The sequence below is a fragment of the Physeter macrocephalus genome, chromosome 19, assembly GCF_002837175.3.
Source record: "Physeter macrocephalus isolate SW-GA chromosome 19, ASM283717v5, whole genome shotgun sequence".
In the NCBI taxonomy this organism is placed as follows: domain Eukaryota; kingdom Metazoa; phylum Chordata; class Mammalia; order Artiodactyla; family Physeteridae; genus Physeter; species Physeter macrocephalus.
In genome coordinates this window covers 17879974-17899174 of record NC_041232.1, presented here as the reverse complement: position 1 = coordinate 17899174, position 19201 = coordinate 17879974, and the positions used below count along the sequence as shown (strand labels likewise).

The 19201-nt window shown below is 45.8% G+C and overlaps 2 protein-coding genes across 3 annotated transcripts in view; both read left to right on the top strand.

Moving 5' to 3' along the window:
- The first annotated feature begins 3056 nt into the window (after window positions 1-3056).
- Window positions 3057-19201, top strand: part of ATP2A2 (ATPase sarcoplasmic/endoplasmic reticulum Ca2+ transporting 2) — a 67359-nt gene continuing 51214 nt past the window's right edge. The window contains exons 1-4 of one of the 2 annotated variants that reach the window (XM_007104217.4): window positions 3057-3367; window positions 4071-4088; window positions 4174-4256; window positions 11747-11851. In XM_007104217.4, coding sequence (XP_007104279.1) covers window positions 3250-3367; window positions 4071-4088; window positions 4174-4256; window positions 11747-11851 — 324 coding nt within the window. In that variant the 5' untranslated portion in view covers window positions 3057-3249. The remainder of the gene's footprint in view (window positions 3368-4070; window positions 4089-4173; window positions 4257-11746; window positions 11852-19201) is intronic. The other variant, XM_028479970.2, reaches the window with a different exon arrangement.
- Window positions 14524-18444, top strand: LOC114484346 (molybdenum cofactor biosynthesis protein 1-like). Its single transcript, XM_028479973.2, has 6 exons — window positions 14524-14926; window positions 15218-15329; window positions 15740-15852; window positions 16355-16465; window positions 16841-17033; window positions 17984-18444. The coding sequence occupies exons 1-5, from the start codon at window positions 14879-14881 to the stop codon at window positions 16907-16909; spliced, it is 453 nt and encodes a 150-aa protein (XP_028335774.1). The 5' UTR covers window positions 14524-14878; the 3' UTR covers window positions 16910-17033; window positions 17984-18444.

The following is a 19201-nucleotide window of genomic DNA, read 5'->3' as shown; positions in this document are numbered from 1 at the left end:
TCCACCCTCCAGGAAATAGAAGATTTGCAAAGAACAGTCTGGTAACACGACCAATGTGAACTTAGACATTACTCCTCTCTGAGAAACCTATAATGCTGCCTCACTTTGTTTTTTGTTTGTCTGCTTTTAATATTTATTTATTTATTTGTCTGCGCTGGGTCTTAGTTGCGGCACGCAGGAACTTCGGTGCCGCATGCGGGATCTTTAGTTGCAGCATGTGGGATCTAGTTCCCTGACCAGGGATCGAATGAACCCAGGCCCCCTGCATTGGGAGTGCTGAGTCTTAGCCACTGGACCACCAGGGAAGTCCCTGTTTGTTCGTTTTTTTGTTTGTTTTTTTGGTTTTTGTTTGTTTGTTTTAAACCTAACCTTCACAGCCATTCACATGAGGCAAGTAGTTCAGAGGCCTTCCAGTTTATATCACACACTGGAAATCAATAAACTTGAGTTCAGCAAAAATTTGCTGAGGTCCTCTCAAAGCCAGGCCCTTTGCAAGTCACTGATAGATCAGGGATGGTGGGGATCTTTCATTCACTCAAATAGTAGGCATTCAATAAATGATGAGTATATACCAGGGGACTCCTATATCCTGAAGATGGACAAGCTAGACAAGACATGCTGTTCTCATGGAGCCTACATCCTAGTAGGGGAAGACAGGCAGTAAATAGCTAAGCAAAAAATACAACATCAGAGGTAAGTGCTGTGAAGAAAATAAAACAATAATGTGACAGCAAGGGTGACTGGGGAGGGTAGCCCTTTTAGTCAGTCAAGACATCTCTGAGGAGGTAACATGTAAGCTGAGATCTGAACAATAACATGGAACTAGGAGCTCGAAGATCTGGGGAAGAGCATTCAGTACAAAAGCACAGATCAGGAACCTCTCAAGAAGCTCATGAAGCAGAAGCACTTACAACCCCAAGCAGAGACCAAGCCACAGAACGGAGATCCAAAGTCAAATGCTCAAGATAATTTCCAGGCTGAGAAAGGTAGCAATCCTCCTGCCTGGAGTGCTTTTACACTCGCTGGGGTGAGGCAGAAGAGTTGGGAAGAAGTGGTGCAGACCTGGTCTGAGGGGGCAAAGAACCACCAGCCACACCCCCCCACCGTGCAGCCACGTGTCCCTGCTGGAAGAGGCTCCAATCCTGTGACCTAACCAGTTTCCACTTTGCTTCTCTTAGTGCATTGCCATGCACTAGAATTTTTGTTTATTTCATGTAGGGTTTTGCTGGTCCTTTTCCAAGTATCAATCAAAACTGTATACAAGCCTCCACTCCTTGGAAATAATTAAATGACAAATAAAATGACGTGCCTGATTTTTTCAGCTAGGTAATGCACTGTGATTTGCATCTGTTAAAGGACTTTAAGTCCTGAAACTGAGCCATCTGGGACAACTGAGGTGATTTTTGTTCTGCCTTGGCTCCTGTGGATGGTACACCATAGCCAAACACCAAAGTGGACTAAATGCTTCATTCTGCAACATAGTCCCTTAAGAAAACTGCCCTTTGTGATGCGAATGTGTTCACCTTTTGCTCAAGAATTCAATGTGAAGGTCCCTTTCTCTGTTGTCTAATTTTTTTATATTGGCAAAATTCCCTTTATCTTGCTGTTACATAGGTTTTCTTTTTTTTTTAATTTACTTTTTATTTATTAGAGTATAGTTGATTTACAATGTTGTGTTAGTTTCAGGTGTACAGCTAAGTGATTTAGTGTTATATATATATATGTTCTTTCTCAGATTCTTTTCCCATTTAGGTTATTACAGAATATTGAGAAGAGTTTCTTGTGCTATACTGTACGTCCTTGTTGAGGTAGGTTTTCTACAGACCTCAAGAGCAAATTATCTGTGGTTTAAGAATAGATTTTTGGATTAAAGTCCTTTTTTCCCCTATTGGGGAAAGGGGCAGTCTAGAAAATAGCCTTAATCAATGCCCAAGCGAGGCACCTTCTAGCACAACTCTCGCTTATTTAGCAGTTACAGTAGCGTAATCTGTGACTTCCATGCAGACGTGTATCAAAGGCTGTGTGGGATATTAAAAACAATATGGGATGCGGCGTTCCTGAAGCGACAGATGAGGGATTTTGGCCGTGTGGGAAGTGAACTACGGAATTCCTCCCCTCGGTTCCTAAGAGGGGCTCTGAAGTACACAGATTGGGTTGCAGAGTGCGGCCCTGGGGGGTGGAGGGCAAGGGAACGAGACACGGACACCAGCCCCAGCGCGCTTCGGTGAAGCTCTGCGCCGAGTTCGTAAGGTTCCTCGGCCTCGCCTTCCCAATCACCCACCCCAACCCGAGGCCGACCCTGAAGGGTAGGCAGTTCCCTTGGGGCAGCGAGTGCAGGGAGCCCACGTGAGCCCTCCACCTCCCTGGGTTCTACGTCTACAGGTGGTTGAGCCGGGCGGGAATCGAGATCCGCATTAGCCAAAGAGAAGCCCAGGCCTCTCTGCCGAATAGCCCGTCAGAGCGCGCAGGGCGCGGGCACGCCGGCTTCGATCCGGGTTCCTGGGGGCGGTGCGCGGGAGGAGGCGGGGCTTGCGCGGCCGCGTGGGCGCAAGTAGCGCGGGAGGGAGGGAGCCTGAGGGAGGGGGCGGGGCCGCGCCTCCCGCGCCGCGCTGGGCCCTCTCGGCCAATGAGCGGCGTCCACATGCCGCGGCGGCGGCGAGAGGGGAGGCAGCGGCGGATAAATGCTATTAGAGCAGCCGCCGCGGAGCCGTCCCCGACGCCACCTCCTTCCCCTCCGCTGCGGTTTCCTCCACTGCTGTCGGGGGTGCAGAGCTGAGGGGACAGGGCGAGCGCGCCGCGCATCACCCCGCCGGCTCTCCTCCGTTGCTCCGTTCCGCTTTCAGGGGTCGGCCGAGCGCCCCCTCCTCCGGCCCGGGCGGGGCCGAGAATCACCTCAGGAGAACGGGGAGGGGGCCTGGGGGCCGCGGCCTGCACTCCCGGCGGGCGGTTGAGGGTGAAGGAGGCCCTCCCTTCTGACGAGGGGAGGGAGGGTCGGGAGGCCCCCCCACCGTCCAGCTGTGCCCGGGGCGGGCGCCGGCGAGGGCCGGGCTGCGAGAGGGGCGGTTGCTGGGGGAGGGGGCGCGGGGTGATTCAGCGCCCGGCGAGGCGGAAGCGGCCGGAGTAGGAGGAGGGGGGAGAGGCCAGTCCGCGCCTGGGCGCCCGGGGTGGCACGAGCCCGCGGCCCGAGTGCGAGGCGGAGGCGAGGAGGCCGCGGGGACTGGAGGCGAGGCCGGCCGGGCCCCCGCAGCCATGGAGAACGCGCACACAAAGACGGTAGAGGAAGTGCTGGGTCACTTCGGCGTCAACGAGAGCACAGGGCTGAGCCTGGAGCAGGTCAAGAAGCTCAAGGAGAGATGGGGCTCCAACGGTAGGTGCCCGGCGCCGGGGCTGCAGCGGCGCCGCGCGGCTAGGCGCGGGCCCGAGAGCCAGGAAAGATGGCTGACCGAGCTCCACCTCGTGGGTCTCGGCTCCGCGCCTGCCTAGGGCTGCAGGCGGCGGGTTGAGCTCGCGCGTCGGCCCCGCGGGAGAGGGGTTGCAGGCTGGGGGCGCCGGGGTCGGGTCTGCGCCTCCTCTCGACTTCCTCGTGGCTTCAGCCCTTGACCTTCCCCGCACGCAGCTAGCTCCACGGCTTCTCACCAGCAGCAGCTGGCCCCGGCGGAGGGAGGGATGAGCCTCCTGCATCTGGGTTGAGCCCTGCGAGACATTTTCTCGTCCCTACCCGGTTTATGAGGCGTTGTAGTTGGGAATGCCTCTGACCGTTCTTGTACTACCCAAAGTTACACATCTGGCAGAAGTGATGGCAGAGCTGAAATGACTCCTTGTTTCAGGAGCCTTGCTTAGGTGGTGATGAGATTTCACGTTGGAGTAGATCAATACAACAAATACTGCATATTTTCTTGGGGTACCATTTTGGTATGGTTTCTGTTAAATATGGTTGAATGTTCATATATCTAGGTGCGTCTTTCAAAGACAGTGATAATTTAGTAATTCTTTTTGTAAAGGCAGAGTGCTAAAATGTTTTTCTTCTCCTCCTCTTGACACGTTGCCTGGTGAATTTCTGCATTCTACAGAGTTACCGGCTGAAGAAGGTGAGTAATCTCAACACGTCGCTTCCCCCACTTTGGGTGCTGATCTTAAGATGACATTTACAACAGATATGTTTGTTTCTAACAGGAAAAACCTTGCTGGAACTTGTGATTGAGCAGTTTGAAGACTTACTAGTTAGAATTTTATTGTTGGCAGCATGTATATCTTTTGTAAGTATAAAGAAATTTACTTTCCAAACAGTTGAGACTATACCATAGATGAGAAACCAGGAAACAAATGTCTATCGAGTGAGAACATTATAGTTGGAGTTTAAGCTGTTTCTTCATGTTTTGTGTGGGGTTTGGGGGTTTGTTTTTTTTGATTCCCTAGGTATTTTAAATTTATAAATAAAACATTTGAAGCCATTCGCGTACAGAAAATAAATGGATGTCTGACATTGGCAGTGCAGTTAGAAATTGTTCCCAAATGCGGCAGGCAGGGTCTTATACATTCTTGTGGTTTATTAGCTTTTAATATCAAAAAGTTCTTTATTGGAAGGCTTTTTCTGTTTTGGGTTCTTCCGTTGTGTAAGATCATACTAAGATGATGTTGGGCTCTTTGTAGTCTGTAAATAGAACTTACTAAAGGAATATTCCAGTTGCTCTCCCTTCCTGGTAATGGCAAGGTGACAGTTGTTTCTGACAGTGACAAGAATGATGACGGCAGTGATGGCACCACTGTTGACCAAATTTGGTCACTGACCTTTAGGGTAGTATATTTATCTGAATTGGACCCCTGTCTTGAGTGGCTCCTAGGTTGAGAGAACAAGGTTTAGTACAATTGGTTCTAGATCTTAAAAGAAAAAAAAGAGAAAAACTTTTTTCATGTTCTCTCTGTGCTTACCAGCTTGAGTCCTGTATGGTTGCTAAGAAACTGGTGAAATGCAAAGAACAGCAGAAGAAAGGTGATGGGAGTTGGAAAGGATAATTCTAGGTTATTAACATTTTTGTGTGTTCAATATTGATTTATTATTGCATTTTTTTCTTGGGCATTGGACTTCGAAGTTTTCCTAAAAATGGTCATGAATAGGACACAGATGTTCCTAATCCTAACAGCATGAGATGCCTTTTGTTCTTAAAGTACAGTATTTTATTCTTATAAAAACCAAGATGGGAAGTGAAATTCACTCAGTGCGAAAACTTGTTTCAGGCTTTGCAGACTTGACACAGCTTCAAGGTTTCATTTTTGTGTGTTTGTAAGCATGCAAGCCTCAGGGATCTACCTCTGTCTTTATTGACAACTTTACCCTAGAGGGCTATTTTGAGAACTAAATACACGAAGCAGTGGGCATTTCTTTACTTTAGGTGAGGGGAAAAAATTGGCAAGAGGTGAACTTTTTTGGAGTTTCTGTACGCAGATTATGCCATGAGACTTTAATATGTCATGCCATGTTAGCCAAGTGATGTGTAGCCGTTAATAATTAATTCCTCACGAATGTTTTCTACAGTTTTCATTGAATAAAATTAAGAGAGTATCATAGCAAATCATTAAGCATCCTGAATTAATCACTCCATACCTTATACGTGTCTGTTTTTCTTGGTTGGTTAAAAAAAATTCCCCTTCAGTAAGTGGCTGCTGCTTTACCAATTCAGATAAAGGAATAGAGCTGTTTGATTAATTAGTTTCAATACATTGTCGTGGAACAAAACGAATAATGTGTTTGAGGTAGTATAATGTTTATGTTTAAGCTGGCTACATAATTTTAAAATAGTCTCAAGCTTGGTAGTTTTAATATTGGGCTTCAATAAGGTCATCGGGGATCTCTTAGAAGTTAATCAGCTGCTATATACAAGAAGAGATAAAATAAATTTTTATTGCGTTATTTGTGTGTAATTTAAGGCAGTGTTGTAACATGGGTGGCATTATTTCCAGTAGACAAGCTATTGACTATTTGGGTTGTATAGGATCTCTTGAGTGGCCAGTTTGAGTGACTTTATATTAATATTTCGAAATAATGATGTGAGTTTTACTTTGAAGTAAGGAGCTTAAATCTTCTGGGCATTTTCAAATTTTTTTTAAAAATTATTTTTCTATTTTATTTTTTGGCTGTGCTGCACATCTTGCAGTATCTGTAGTTCCCTGATCAGGGAATGAACCCGGCCGCAGCAGTGAAAGCCCCAAATCCTAACCACTGGAGTGCCTGGGAATTCCCTCAAATGGGTTTTTAAATAAAAGCTTTAATTTTGTTGTAAGGTAGGATGTTTGCTTTTTATAGTTTTATAGAGCTATATTTTGGAGTTGAAATTTGAGTTACCTTTTTGGTAACTACATGAAGTTATTGCATAGGAAATGAACTATGTTACATTTTTATTTTATGGGTTGCTAAACAGAAAAGTTTAAACATTTATTGTTTAGGAAATACTGTAACTTAATTTGCTTTGATTTGTTTGATCAAGAAATTGCAGATATAAAACCTGTTGATTTTCTTCATGTGGGATTAGCACTACTGCTACATTATACTTGACCCTTTTCATTCCACATTTCTTTACCTTTGAAAAGAGCACTGAGTTTTTTGTGGTAGTCAGTTCATTCCTATTCGTTTAAAAGGAAAAATGGTAAACTATACACGCTCTTTTGGAGAAGCAAATAGGCAGTTTTTATAATCTATATATGGTACAGCATCAGGTTCTGCTCAAGTTAAGAAATACTAGGCTTTAGTGATATATTTCAAGTATCTAAGTAGTAAAGTGTTAACCATAGTTAATATTTTGCGTTAGCAGAAAGTAGGAAACAGCATTAATGTTTTATACTTGTGACCTGTAGGGATAAAGTTTAATTAACTTGTCACTTGGATTGGAAGAAGTGAGCTATATATCTCCCATTGTATGTGAAGTAACATTAGAAATTCCTTAACTTGACATTCAGTACCTTCCTATCCTTTTCACTTTTTCTTTCCATCCCCCTTGTTCACCAACTTTGCCCTTCATATAACACATCATATGGTTGCTTAATTGGATGCCTGTTCTTTTCTCTCTTCCCTGCTTTGTTAGGAATTGAGCACCTTAGGTACATAGCACAAACACTGGGGATACAGCATGGAACGAAATAAACGGTCTCTTACCTGGAGCTGACGTTCTAGTGGAGACAGATAAAATTAAAATATATAATAAACTGTTGGATTGGAGATAGTGCTGTGGAAAAAAATAACATGGTTGGTGGTGGCGGAATAGGGGAGCCTGTGGAAGGAGTGCAGTTTTCAAATAGGGCAGTCAGGAGAGGCGTCTAAGGTGACAGTTACCTGAAGGAAGTGAGCTTGAGGACCATGTTTGTCTCATCTGTCAGAATCATAAAGTCCTCTCTTGTAACACAATTTGCATAAGCTTCACTCCCATTTCCCTATCTCAGCTACTTAGATTGACCCTAAAATGCTAATAAAACTTTCTTAGACCAGGGTACTTCTCAACTTTGATTTACATTTGAATAATTTGTCTTTTCTTCCTACTGGAACCTTTGAAGGGATTCTTAATTAGTGCTTCTTTTCTTTAATTAATTAATTAATTTGTTTTTTATTTATTTATTTTTGGCTGCATTGGGTCTTTGTTGCTGCGCGCGCGGGCTTTCTCTAGTTGCAGCGAGCGGGGGCTACTCTTCGTTGTGGTGTGTGGGCTTCCCATTGCGGTGGCTTCTCTTGTTGCGGAGCATGGGCTCTAGGCGTGTGGGCTTTAATAGTTGTAGCACGCAGGCTCAGCAGTTGTGGCTCGTGGGCTCTAGAGCGCAGGCTCAGTGGCTGTGGCGCACGGGCTTAGTTGCTCCACGGCATGTGGGATCTTCCGGGACCAGGGCTCGAACCTGTGTCCCCTGCATTGGTAGGAGGATTCTTAAGCACTGCGCCACTAGGGAAGTCCCAGGTTAGTGCTTTTGATGTAACAGATATTTGGATGAGTTTGTGTTGGTAGCATTTTCAAAATACATGAAATTTGTTTACTTTGGTTTTCTCAGTAAGATATATTCAAGAAGTATTTGATAATGTAGTGATTTTAAATTTTTCCTGTGTTTTAATTATTTTGAAGGACAAAATGGGCAGTTTACTGATTGGTTTAAGTAATTTATTTAGAGCCTCTCTTTAAAATATGGTTTGAAAGGTGAATGTGTATGGGGTTTTTTGTTTTCTTTTAAAGAAGATTGTATTTTCAAATCTGAAAATATTGAAGAGTGTTTTCACATAAGCTTTATGTCTGGTTCCCAAGAGAATCTATAGTCTAATTCATACTATTCCTTTTATAATGGCTGAAAGAATTTTTGTTTCTCACCTCTGAAAATTGCTGTAACACTTATTGGTGATACTTTCTTATTTCTGTTTCCTCTTTTTAAATTTCTTGATGTAAATTTTTTCCTTCATTGAGCAAATGTTTGCCCTAAGGCACTGCAAATTTCTAAGGATACAAGGAGGAATGCAGACCTGATACATGTTTTAAGACCCTCAGTCTTAAGAATGTGCTTATGATCTCTCATTTTCTTCTTATGTTCTTGTTAAGAGCTGTGCACATTATCCTCACATGTAGGTAACTGAGTCATGGTACCATGACTGTCTCCTAGTTTATACCAGAACATGCCGTTTTACCTTGGATTAAAATTTGCTTAATTCGTTAAACCCTGTTCTCTGGCATCTTTCGGCTGTAGTCTGAGAAGTTATGGTGATATACAGAGATCAGTCTTCCATATAACAATTAGAAGTACCCTACCCTGTCTAAAGTAACCTAGCAAGGGAATCCCCAGTGGTTAGGACTCTGTGCTTTCACTGCCAAGACCCGGGTTCGATCCCTGGTCAGGTAACTAAATAAATAAAGTAAAATAAATAAATAAAATTAAATAAAGTAACCTAACAAGTGTTTACTTTGAATAGGATTGACAAGTTTGAAACTTTTGAACTTGCTGTAGCTGGATACTGTTAAGCCCCAGAAGTACTGTTACTGTATTAATAGTGCAAAGCAAAGAAAGAAGAAACACTATGCCTAAAATTATACTGCAGTAGCTTTTCCTTCCACTTCCCTTTGATATTGTTAATGAGGTTGGTTACCTTTTTGTTCTCTTAATGTTTAAGTTCATGGACTGCCAGGTAGGGACTTGTACCTTAGACGTTGTATGAGATTTTGTTTTGTTTATTCATGCATCTATTCAATAAATACATAGTGAGTATCATCTATGTACCAGAGACTCTTCTAGACCCCTGGGGATAGAATAGTCAACAAAAGGAAATACAAACAGATAATCCTTTATATTCAACCTGTTCTCAATAAAGGTTTTTTTAGAAACATTCTCTCCGCCCCCTGTATATTTTGTATAACTTCTGGTAAACCATAATTATGAACTGACTGTACTGTAATGCTAATAAGACATAATAATTTGTCACTCATCCAGTTTCCATCTTCACTACCCCCTTCCCCATCTCATGGGATCTTCCATTGGTCAGCATCATCTTCCCATTTACACAAGAGAGGTTCTCTTTTCAATAGAACAAAACCTTGAAGGACTGCACCATGTGATTTGAACATGATTGACTGGATTGGTTCTTAGCAGTAAATGAAATACGGTTCATCTTTATTTTGAGTTGTAGCACTTAATTCTTTGGGTTATTTGTGGGTTTCAAAATATTTTTTAAAATATTAGAAAATTGGTAGTTGTCGGTGTTAAATAGATTCAGCACTGTCCTTCCACACTAAAAGATTTGCCCACTAGTTTCTCATCAGGCAGTAATTATACATTGTACAGAACCCTCAAATAACTGTGAATGCCTGTGTTTCTTACACATAAACATTTAAAGTCACATAGTGTAAGAAAGGCTACTACATAATACAGATGAGGGTTATTGCATTATTGATAAATACCACTTGTGCAAAGGAACCACACATTTCTTGAAAAGTAGAGGTTTGCTTTGATAGTCCTGTCACTGCTTGCTTGCTTTAGTCTTTACCTTTGTTCCAGCTTATGTGGGATATTGCTTTAAGTTTGTTCCTCAGGCCTAGCTGCCAAGAGGGAAATTCATACCCACTTTAACAAGGTGTGAAGCTTATCTTACAGTTGCTAACGCCTCACTGACCTTTTCTAAAGGTCCTAGTTACTCTTCAAGTTGAGCAATTTTTCTCTCCCAAGAGCTAATTAAGTTTCTTATTTCTGATACGCTCTCCTTGGCAAATGTTTGAAAGGCTACTATCAAAGCAGCTGTGATCTTGCATCTATCAAAATTTATAACTTCCTAGAGAAGTTTTCATCCTGCCATTAGGCCTGGCCTTAACACCAGGAATGCCCAGCTGAAAGCTTGCAGCAACAATTTATATTCATTCTGGTGTTCTGCTTGCCCTGGTTCATTAGCTGTCAGTGGTGACTGGCGTCTTTCAGGACCTGGCCTTGGGTCTCCTGTTTTTTTCCTGCTCAAATTGATATTTCTTTTGTTGGTGGTATAGTGGTGAGCATAGCTGCCTGACAAATTGATATTTGTTGTTAATTCATCGTTACCCTCTTTTACTTGCAAAAGTGCTTTCATTGTTTACTGAATAGATCTTTTAAAGAAAAGCTTTCATTGTGGAATATACAAACATTTTAAGCAGTGTTAAAAGGCAAAGGCAGGGCTTCCCTGGTGGTGCAGTGGTTGAGAGTCCGCCTGCCGATGCAGGGGACACGGGTTCATGCCCCGGTCCGGGAAGATCCCACATGCCGCGGAGTGGCTAGGCCCGTGAGCCATGGCCGCTGAGCCTGCACGTCCGGAGCCTGTGCTCCGCTACGGGAGAGGCCACAACAGTGAGAGGCCCGCGTACCACAAAGAAAAAAAAAAATTAAAAAAAAAAAAGGCAAAGGCAAATCTTACCTCCCAGACTGTATCATAAGATACCTTTAACATCCTTTTTGGATTGGCAGTTTTCCACAAAAATAGGTTGTTAAATTTTTAACCATTTAGATGCCTCTTTTACTATGTTGTTTATTTTAAGATTCATTGTGTTGGATTCTCTCTTCTTAGGGTTGCTCAGTTAGAAGGTACAGTGTGGCTTGTGTGAGCTAGAAGTTAATTCTCTGCTCATTTTTCTTGGGACAGTGTTCTGTGCCCAGGTATAACATTTTTGGATTTATGTCACCTCTGAAGTGCTGTGTTCCTATACTAGATATCATATGGAGGATGACCTTCAAAATACATTCCTGATCGCAGAACAACCTTGCAGTAATGACCTTCAGCAACACCACTGAAAATACGTGGGACGTTAGCAGTTTATATACTCTAATTTTGAGTCAGTGATTAAGTTGTTTTTACTATGAATTTGTGCCACATAGGTAATATTTGATGTGAATATTAACCAGATTAACAGAGTTTCGTGATTGCCTTTTGCTTTAACAAATCAGGAATTTGTTTTATTTCTTTTGAAAAATATACACAGAAAATGAATGGGATTTAGTTCCCCAAAAGTATTTGTTTTGGATTTTAAACCAATTACTACATGAAAAAATAAATTAGTTCTTAAGGGTATTATTACGAAGTTTATAGTTTTTTTGAGTCTTAAGAATTATTGGGAACAAGATATAAGCTTGTTGTTTATGTCATTACATTTTGCTACCTTTTGTTTCTAAGAATGGTAAGAAAAGAGATTTTATGAATCATAATAATTCCTTTAATGCCAGCCGCTTTTGTTGTAAGAACACATTACAGTTCTAATGCATGCCATTTCTCTTTTAGGTTTTGGCTTGGTTTGAAGAAGGTGAAGAAACAATTACAGCTTTTGTAGAACCCTTTGTGATTTTACTTATATTAGTAGCCAATGCAATTGTGGGTGTATGGCAGGTAAGCAAAAATTCCTGCAGTGCGAAATTTTGGTAATTTACATAAGTGATTTAAACTGTGTTAAAACCATCTGTGGAACTACATGTGTTTTTTATCTATTAATTTATTTAATGGCAAAATTTTAGACCTCATGCCTATATACTTTGCTGTTAAAATTGCTCATCCTTCATGGTAGCATGGAATTAAGAGCAGTGGATAAAGAAGCTACTTAAGGAAAACCAGAAAATTTGACAACCAGTGTTCTCTTTATATTTTCTAGCCGCTTCCTATGAAAAACTTATTCTCCTTGGGGTGTGTGTGTGTGTTCATGTGTATGTATTTAGCTATAAAAATTGTTTCAATCCTAAATAATTTTACCTTCAGAGCATATTCCTGGCTATTTTCCCTTAACTGCCCAGCACCCAGGCCTTTTTTAGTCACAGAATGGAAGCTAATTTTACTACAGAAACATAATGGGATCACACGTCTGCCCCATGTTTGCATGATTGGTCTTCTGCAGATAGCTAGTTTGAGAATTTAACTTTTTTAAGACTGTGGATATGTTAGGTTTTTGTTTTTGGTATATTTTAACAAACCTAGACTAATATTTCACATTCATCTTTTTATTTTTGGCTGCGTTGGGTCTTCTTTGCTGTGTGAAGGCTTTCTCTAGTTGCGGTGAGCGGGGGCTACTCTTCGTTGCAGTGCGGTGGCTTCTCTTGTTGCGGAGCGCAGGCTTCAGTAGTTGTGGCTCGCAGGCTCTAGAGTGCAGGCTAAGTATTTGTGGCGCACGGGCTTAGTTACTCTGCGGCATGTGGGATCTTCCCGGACCAAGGATCGAACCCGTGTCCCCTGCACTGGCAGGCAGATTCTTAATCACTGTGCCACCAGGGAAGTCCCTCTCATTCATCTTTTAAGTATTGATCTTTTAGATTTTTGATAGATATAGTCACCTCTTTCAGGACTAAAATACAGTGCCTCTGTTATTCTTAAAGTGGAAGCATCTTATAAACATACTTAGTCCTATTGGAATTGTAAACTTCTGATCTTATTAATAAACATGAAGGCCTTTATGTGGTGAGCTCATTTAGAAGGAAGCCTACTTAGAAGAAATTTTTAGTTGTGCTACATTCCTCTTATTTTGATTTTTTTAAAATTGCTTTTATTTAAATAGAAATGATCTTTTTGTGAATAATTTAGGCAAAAGAAACAATATATAGCATTAGATTGTCCTTCTCAAGTTAGTAATATGCATTTTTAAATTAATTTATGTCGGTTACATAGTAGATACCTCATATATTCCCATTTCATGCTTAGAGTGATTTTGTAAGGCAGATGATATTCCCATTGGACAGATGTGACATAGAAAGAAGTTCAGAGTGATTGACTTATCAAAGGCCATACAGATAGTACATACACAGAGTATCTGGGATTTATATCCAGGGCCAGGCTGATCTGAACTCCAAAGTAAAATTTTACAGCAATTTTCACAGGACTTTTAGATATGTCTTAGCTTAAAGAAGAAAGTAATATTTTTGATGGATATCCTATTACATAATATACAGAAGGGTATGAGCAATAAATACTATAGGGTTCTTGCTTTCTGGAAGTAATGAAAGTTATAATTATAGTGTAAGGTAGTATTTGAGAGGGGTGGGGCATGTATTTCTGATCAGTGTTATCAAGGAAGGCTGACAAGCAATTGGGGGAACTATAAAGAAATGGGATTTTTGTGGGTGGAAGCTGGGGAGAATATTCCAGAGAGGGGGTGGCATGAGCAGAGAGGTACAAAGTGTTTGAGGAATGACATTTAGACCTATTTAGTTTTGAGTGGAGGAGGTAGGAGTTGTAACTTTTAGAACAAAGGAAACCTTAGAAGGTCGTCTAAGTTTTTGTTCGTAGTAAGTTAGGTATATTTGTTTTTCCCCAAGCTGACCTGTTTTTTGTTGTTTGTTTGTTTTTGTTTTTTTTTTCAATAAATTTATTTATGTTTGGCTGTGTTGGGTCTTTGTTGCTTCACGCGGGCTTTCTCTAGTTGCAGTGAGTGAGGGCTACTCTTCGTTGAGGTGCGGTGGCTTCTCTTGTTGCAGAGCACGGGCTCTAGGCGGATGGGCTCAGTAGTTGTGTCTCGCAGGCTCTAGAGGGCAGGCCCAGTAGTTGTGGCGCACAGACTTAGTTGCTCCGTGGTATGTGGGATCTTCCTGGACCAGGGCTAGAACCCGTGTCCCCTGCATTGGCAGGCAGATGCTTAACCACTGCGCCACCAGGGAAGTCCCCCTGATTTTTAATGTGGAACATTTTTTTTAAAGTCTTTATTGAATTTGTTACAATATTGCTTCTGTTGTATGTTTTGGTTTTTTGGCCACAATGCATGTGGGGTCGAACCTGCACCCCCTGCATTGGAAGGCAAAGTCTTAACCATTGGACCACCAGGGAAGTCCCTCCCCGATTTTTTTTTTTTTTTTTTTTTTTTTTTTGCGGTACGTGGACCTCTCACTGCTGTGGCCTCTCCCGTTGCGGAGCACAGGCTCCGGACACGCAGGCCCAGCGGCCATGGCTCACGGGCCCAGCCGCTCCGCCACCTGGATCAGGCTCCACACACTGCAGCCCACCAGCCAACTCCAGCCCCCCCGCCCAGTTTGTTTTTCTTACAGCCTTCGAGCCAAGAATGGATTTTGCAGATAACATTTGCAATGAATCTAATGATAGGGAACATTAACCATGAATCCCAATTAAGCAACATATTATCCCTGCAAAAAGAATTCCACTCTTTCGTTCTATTCCAGAGTGCTGTTACAAATATTATGCTCCATTATTACCCTATTCTGAATTTAGTCAATGAAATCTTTATGATGTATATCTACATAATATCCTCAGTTTTGCCTCTTGGCCTCCAGAGCCTGAAATATTTACTATCTGGCCCCCAGACTCGGCGGCCTCTGAGGTTCCTTGTGGCTCTGGCGCTTTCTATGGGTGTGAGGACGTGGGGGAGAGGAAGGCAGTGCCTGGACCCTGTTCCTCTCCCTCCCCACAGGCTTCCGCAAGGTCATGGAGGGCATCCACAAGGCCATTGAGCTGGGCTACAGTCCTGTGAAGGTGAGGACTTCCTGGCCCCAAGACAGGCCCCAGCCCTGGCCAGTGCACCTGCGGTGTAGCCCTCACCACTCCCTGGCCCGCTCCATCCAGCCCTGCCCCCCACTCCCCACAAGGGAGGGGGGAAAACCAGTGACCCATGGAATCTTCCAACCCCTGGAGAACTGGGGGAGGGACACAAGGAACGGGACCCTGGGTGGAGAGCCTAGGCAGGTGTCAGATCCCCGACAAGGGTCATCCCTGGAAAAGAACGCAGTCGAGATAGCCCTTGTGGTCCCCTTCTCCCTGGACCAGGTGAACTGTGTGGTGATGCGAGGCCTGAATGAGGACGAACTCCTGGACTTCGTGGCCTTGACCGAGGGCCTTCCCCTGGACGTGCGCTTCATAGAGTACATGCCCTTTGACGGTCAGTGCCGCAGGGCGGGGTGGGTGGGGCAAGGGGAGGCCGGGCCTGTCGGCAGAGCTGGACCAGAGCCCCGCTGAGAGCACGGCGGGGGGCTGTCAAGAACCCTGGGAAAGGCTGAGTAGGGCAGACAAGGCCTGGCTGCCCCTGTGGGTGCTGCTGACCCCGATACCGCTGTGTGTGTAGGAATTTCTCCAGGGATGGTGGGGAGGGGCCTGGGCAGGCACCGGGGCTGCGATGGGGGTCGAAGGCTTCTCAGAGTGGGCGTGGCTGTGATTCCATCCACCCATTTCAGGCACCTTGTGCCCTCCTGGCCCGGCGGCGGAGAACTGGTTCCTGGGCTGTGGGAGGGTGAACTTGAAGCCCCTGGGTCCCCGCAGCATGTGACTCAGTAGCTCCCACCCCCAATACAGGCAACAAGTGGAACTTCAAGAAGATGGTCAGCTACAAGGAGATGCTGGACACCCTCAGGCAGCAGTGGCCGGAGCTGGAGAAGCTGACGGAGGAGGAATCCAGCACAGCCAAGGTTGGCGGGAGGGCAGGGGTGGGGCCGGGAGAAAGGTGGTGCTTCCACCCTAGGACGGGAGAGCAGGCAGGGGCTGCTTTGGGGGTGGAGTCAGTGATGCAGGACAGTGCCTTTTAAGCAGGAAGTGTTACAGGGCCATCACAGCAGCCTCCCTGCTTCACTGACGCAGAAGCAGGCCCGACGTGGGGCAGGGGTTAAGGAACTTGTTGTAGGATGCGCTGGACTGAGTGTTGGAGCAGGTGCTTGTCTGGCTCTTCCACGTGGCTGTCCCTGGCCGTGCTGCCCTCAGGTTCCTGCATCTTTAGTAGCCTTTGTTTTGGGCAGGCCAGGTGCAAGCGGAGAGCTCGTGCACTTCATACTGGAGTCTTCTGTTGTCCGAGGGCCTTGGGGGCTGCTTTCTGCAGGGCTCCTGGGGAGAGGGCCGAGAGGTAAGGGCTCTGATGTCCGGGAGAGAGCTGGCACTCAGCTGCCCATCCCCCTCCCCTCCACTGCTCACCCACAGGCCTTTAAAATCCCTGGCTTCCGAGGCCGAGTCAGCTTCATCACGTCCATGTCTGAGCATTTCTGTGGGACCTGCAACCGCTTGCGAATCACAGCTGACGGGAACCTCAAGGTGAGTGTCCCCTTCCCCACGGGCACCCCTGTCCCCTCTGTGCTCTGTTTATGTCTTTCTACCCGTGCCCCCTGATTGGAGGTGAGGCTAGCAGGGTACACGGGGTGATGGTGAAATAGTGTCAGATATGGGGGGATCGTGGGAGCAGCGGATCAAGGTGAACTCGTGGCTCCCATGGAACCGTCACCCTGGTTCCTTCCTTCCTTGGGTCCCTGGTTGATCAGGAGCCACTTTCCAGGACTCAGTGCTGTGGGAGGGCTGGGCGGAGATCGATGTGCCCTTTGCCCCCAGCCTCCACCCTGGTTGGCCCCTCCCACCAGGCCAGGGTTCATTCCTGAAACCAGCATCCGTTACTCATATCTGATATCTCATCAGCACATGCTGTGCGTTCAGCCCTGGGGACGGCGGCTGGAAGGGAGGCGTGGACATGCCCATCTTCTGTGAGGCCACAGAGACTCCCTGTGAGACCAAACAAAGAGCTAATGGGTGGCAGCACAGGATTCTTCATCAAATGAGGGGCCGGACAGGCCTCTGGTGGTGAACCTGGAAGGAGCGCACAGGGACCTCAGTGAGCCATGGAGACTGGGCTGGCGGGGGCGGGGACTGGGGGGGGGGGAGGATGGATGCGTTCATCCTGATTTGGCCAGGGCAGATTAAAGTCAGCTATGGGGAGGCCACCTCGTGGAGGGCTTGAGTGACCCCATGCAAGGTGCAGAGTGTGTCCTTTTGACAGGAGGACACTGGGCAGAGTTTTAATACAAGATGGGGAGGCAGGATCCCCGATTCATGTTTTAGGAAGAGTAACTCCCAGGTTGAATTTGGAAATAGACAGTTAGATGGCCTCTTCGTGATGTTCCAGATCTGTGAGAGTTAAGGTGAAGGTGGGAAGGAAGAGTGAAAGAACTTGGAGCTGCAGGTGTGGGTGGAGAGAGAGGCCCCCGGCTGTCTGGTCAGCTCTGGGACCTGCTTGGGATTGGGGGGCGAGGGTGCAGGTGGGTGGGTTAGGACCGTCAGGCTGAACGCCCGAGAGGAACGGTGCGGCAGGTTGTTATAAAGCGAGGGGGTTTTCTGGGCTGGAGGCACAGGACTGAGTGGACAGTCGGTGGTAACCGTGTCAGTCAGTTCCCTCCACCCCCCTGCAGGAAGTGGAGGGAGGATTCTAAGGAGAATGTGAGGAAGAGGCTGTTTACAGCGCAGGCTTAAGGGGGCCTGTAAGGGCACTGGATGAGCAGCAGCAAACTGCTGTCCCACCCCTGGGAGGAAGGGGCAGGGGAGGAGCTGGCGTCACTGGGCTCCCAGGAGAGCTGGAGTGGCCGCCTGGCTGGGGCTGTGATTGTGGACGGAAGCACCACTGCCGAGAAGTGCCCGGCCTTTCTCTGCTCTCACCCTCTGACCTCCCATCAGCCAAACCCAGGCGGAAGCCAGCAGGAGGGGGGGCTCTGGTTGCAGAGAAGGGCAGAGAGTGGAACCTGGGGGCTGGTGGGGAGCGAGCAAAGGGGACTGACCAGCACGGGGAAGTGGGTGTATCTTCCGCTTAGATCTCGTTCATATCTTCTCTGATGGTCTCCGCTTGTCAAACGTGCTTCTGTGCCCACAGCACCCCGTACAGAGCTGACACTTGGTAGGTGCTTTGTGGGGCTTCATGGGAGGAAGTAGGTGTCCCACTTTCCGGGACTGCCCCGTCCACCCCAAGCCCCCCAGAGCTCCCAGCCTCTCCCAGAATCAGGGGAGCATTGGGTCAAGTTTGAATGACCTCAGGATGCCATCTCCACCAGCCCTCTGCTGTTCAGCCCCCAGCCAGGGGCCACCAACCAGAGCAGGGGCAGGCGGGCAGGGTCCAGGAGCAAAGGGACTGAAGAGGATGGAGGGGAAAGGGATGTACATGCCAGATCTGGAGGGGCTGCTGGGACTCAGCTCCCACTGACTGGGGTCCGTTCTCATGGCAATGAAGAGGCCTCTCCATGGAATGTCTCAGGAGAAGGTGTGGATCTAGATTTTTTTTTTTTTTTTTTTTTTTTTGCGGTACGTGGACCTCTCACTGCTGTGGCCTCTCCCGTTGCGGAGCACAGGCTCCGGACACGCAGGCCCAGCGGCCATGGCTCACGGGCCCAGCCGCTCCGCGGCATGTGGGATCCTCCCGGATCGGGGCACGAACCCGTGTCCCCTGCATTGGCAGGTGGACTCTCAACCACTGTGCCACCAGGGAAGCCCTCCCTGATTTTTAATAGAAGCAAAATACAGTGCTCCTGGACATCTTAACTTTGGTCAGTCTGGTTAAACTCTACCTGACATGACCTCGAGGAAGGAGAAAAAAATAAAACTGCCACAATTCATAAATTCAGGGGGAAAAATCCTGAGGAAAAAGCAGTTTCCAATTTGAATAATTGAATAGCAGCAATGCTCAGAATTTATTCTTCTACAGTATCAGTAACTTTTGAACTTAACCTGAAGGACCTTTTAGCAGTGACATTAATTAGAGTTAGGTATGCTGGTATTTCTGTTAATTATAAGGTGATACAGATAGACTCACTCTTTAAGCAGATCTGATTGGGATTTAAATTATTTTTATCATGAACTTTCCAAATTTAAGGTTTCCTGTACTTTCTCAGGAATGCATACATAAAAAGTTAGACACATGCCATTAGCTTTCAGTTTTGTGTCATGTAAATTCTCTTTAAGCAGGTTTGGGGACTTAATTTTTACCACAGTGTGAAAAATGAGATTGCATGGTATCGA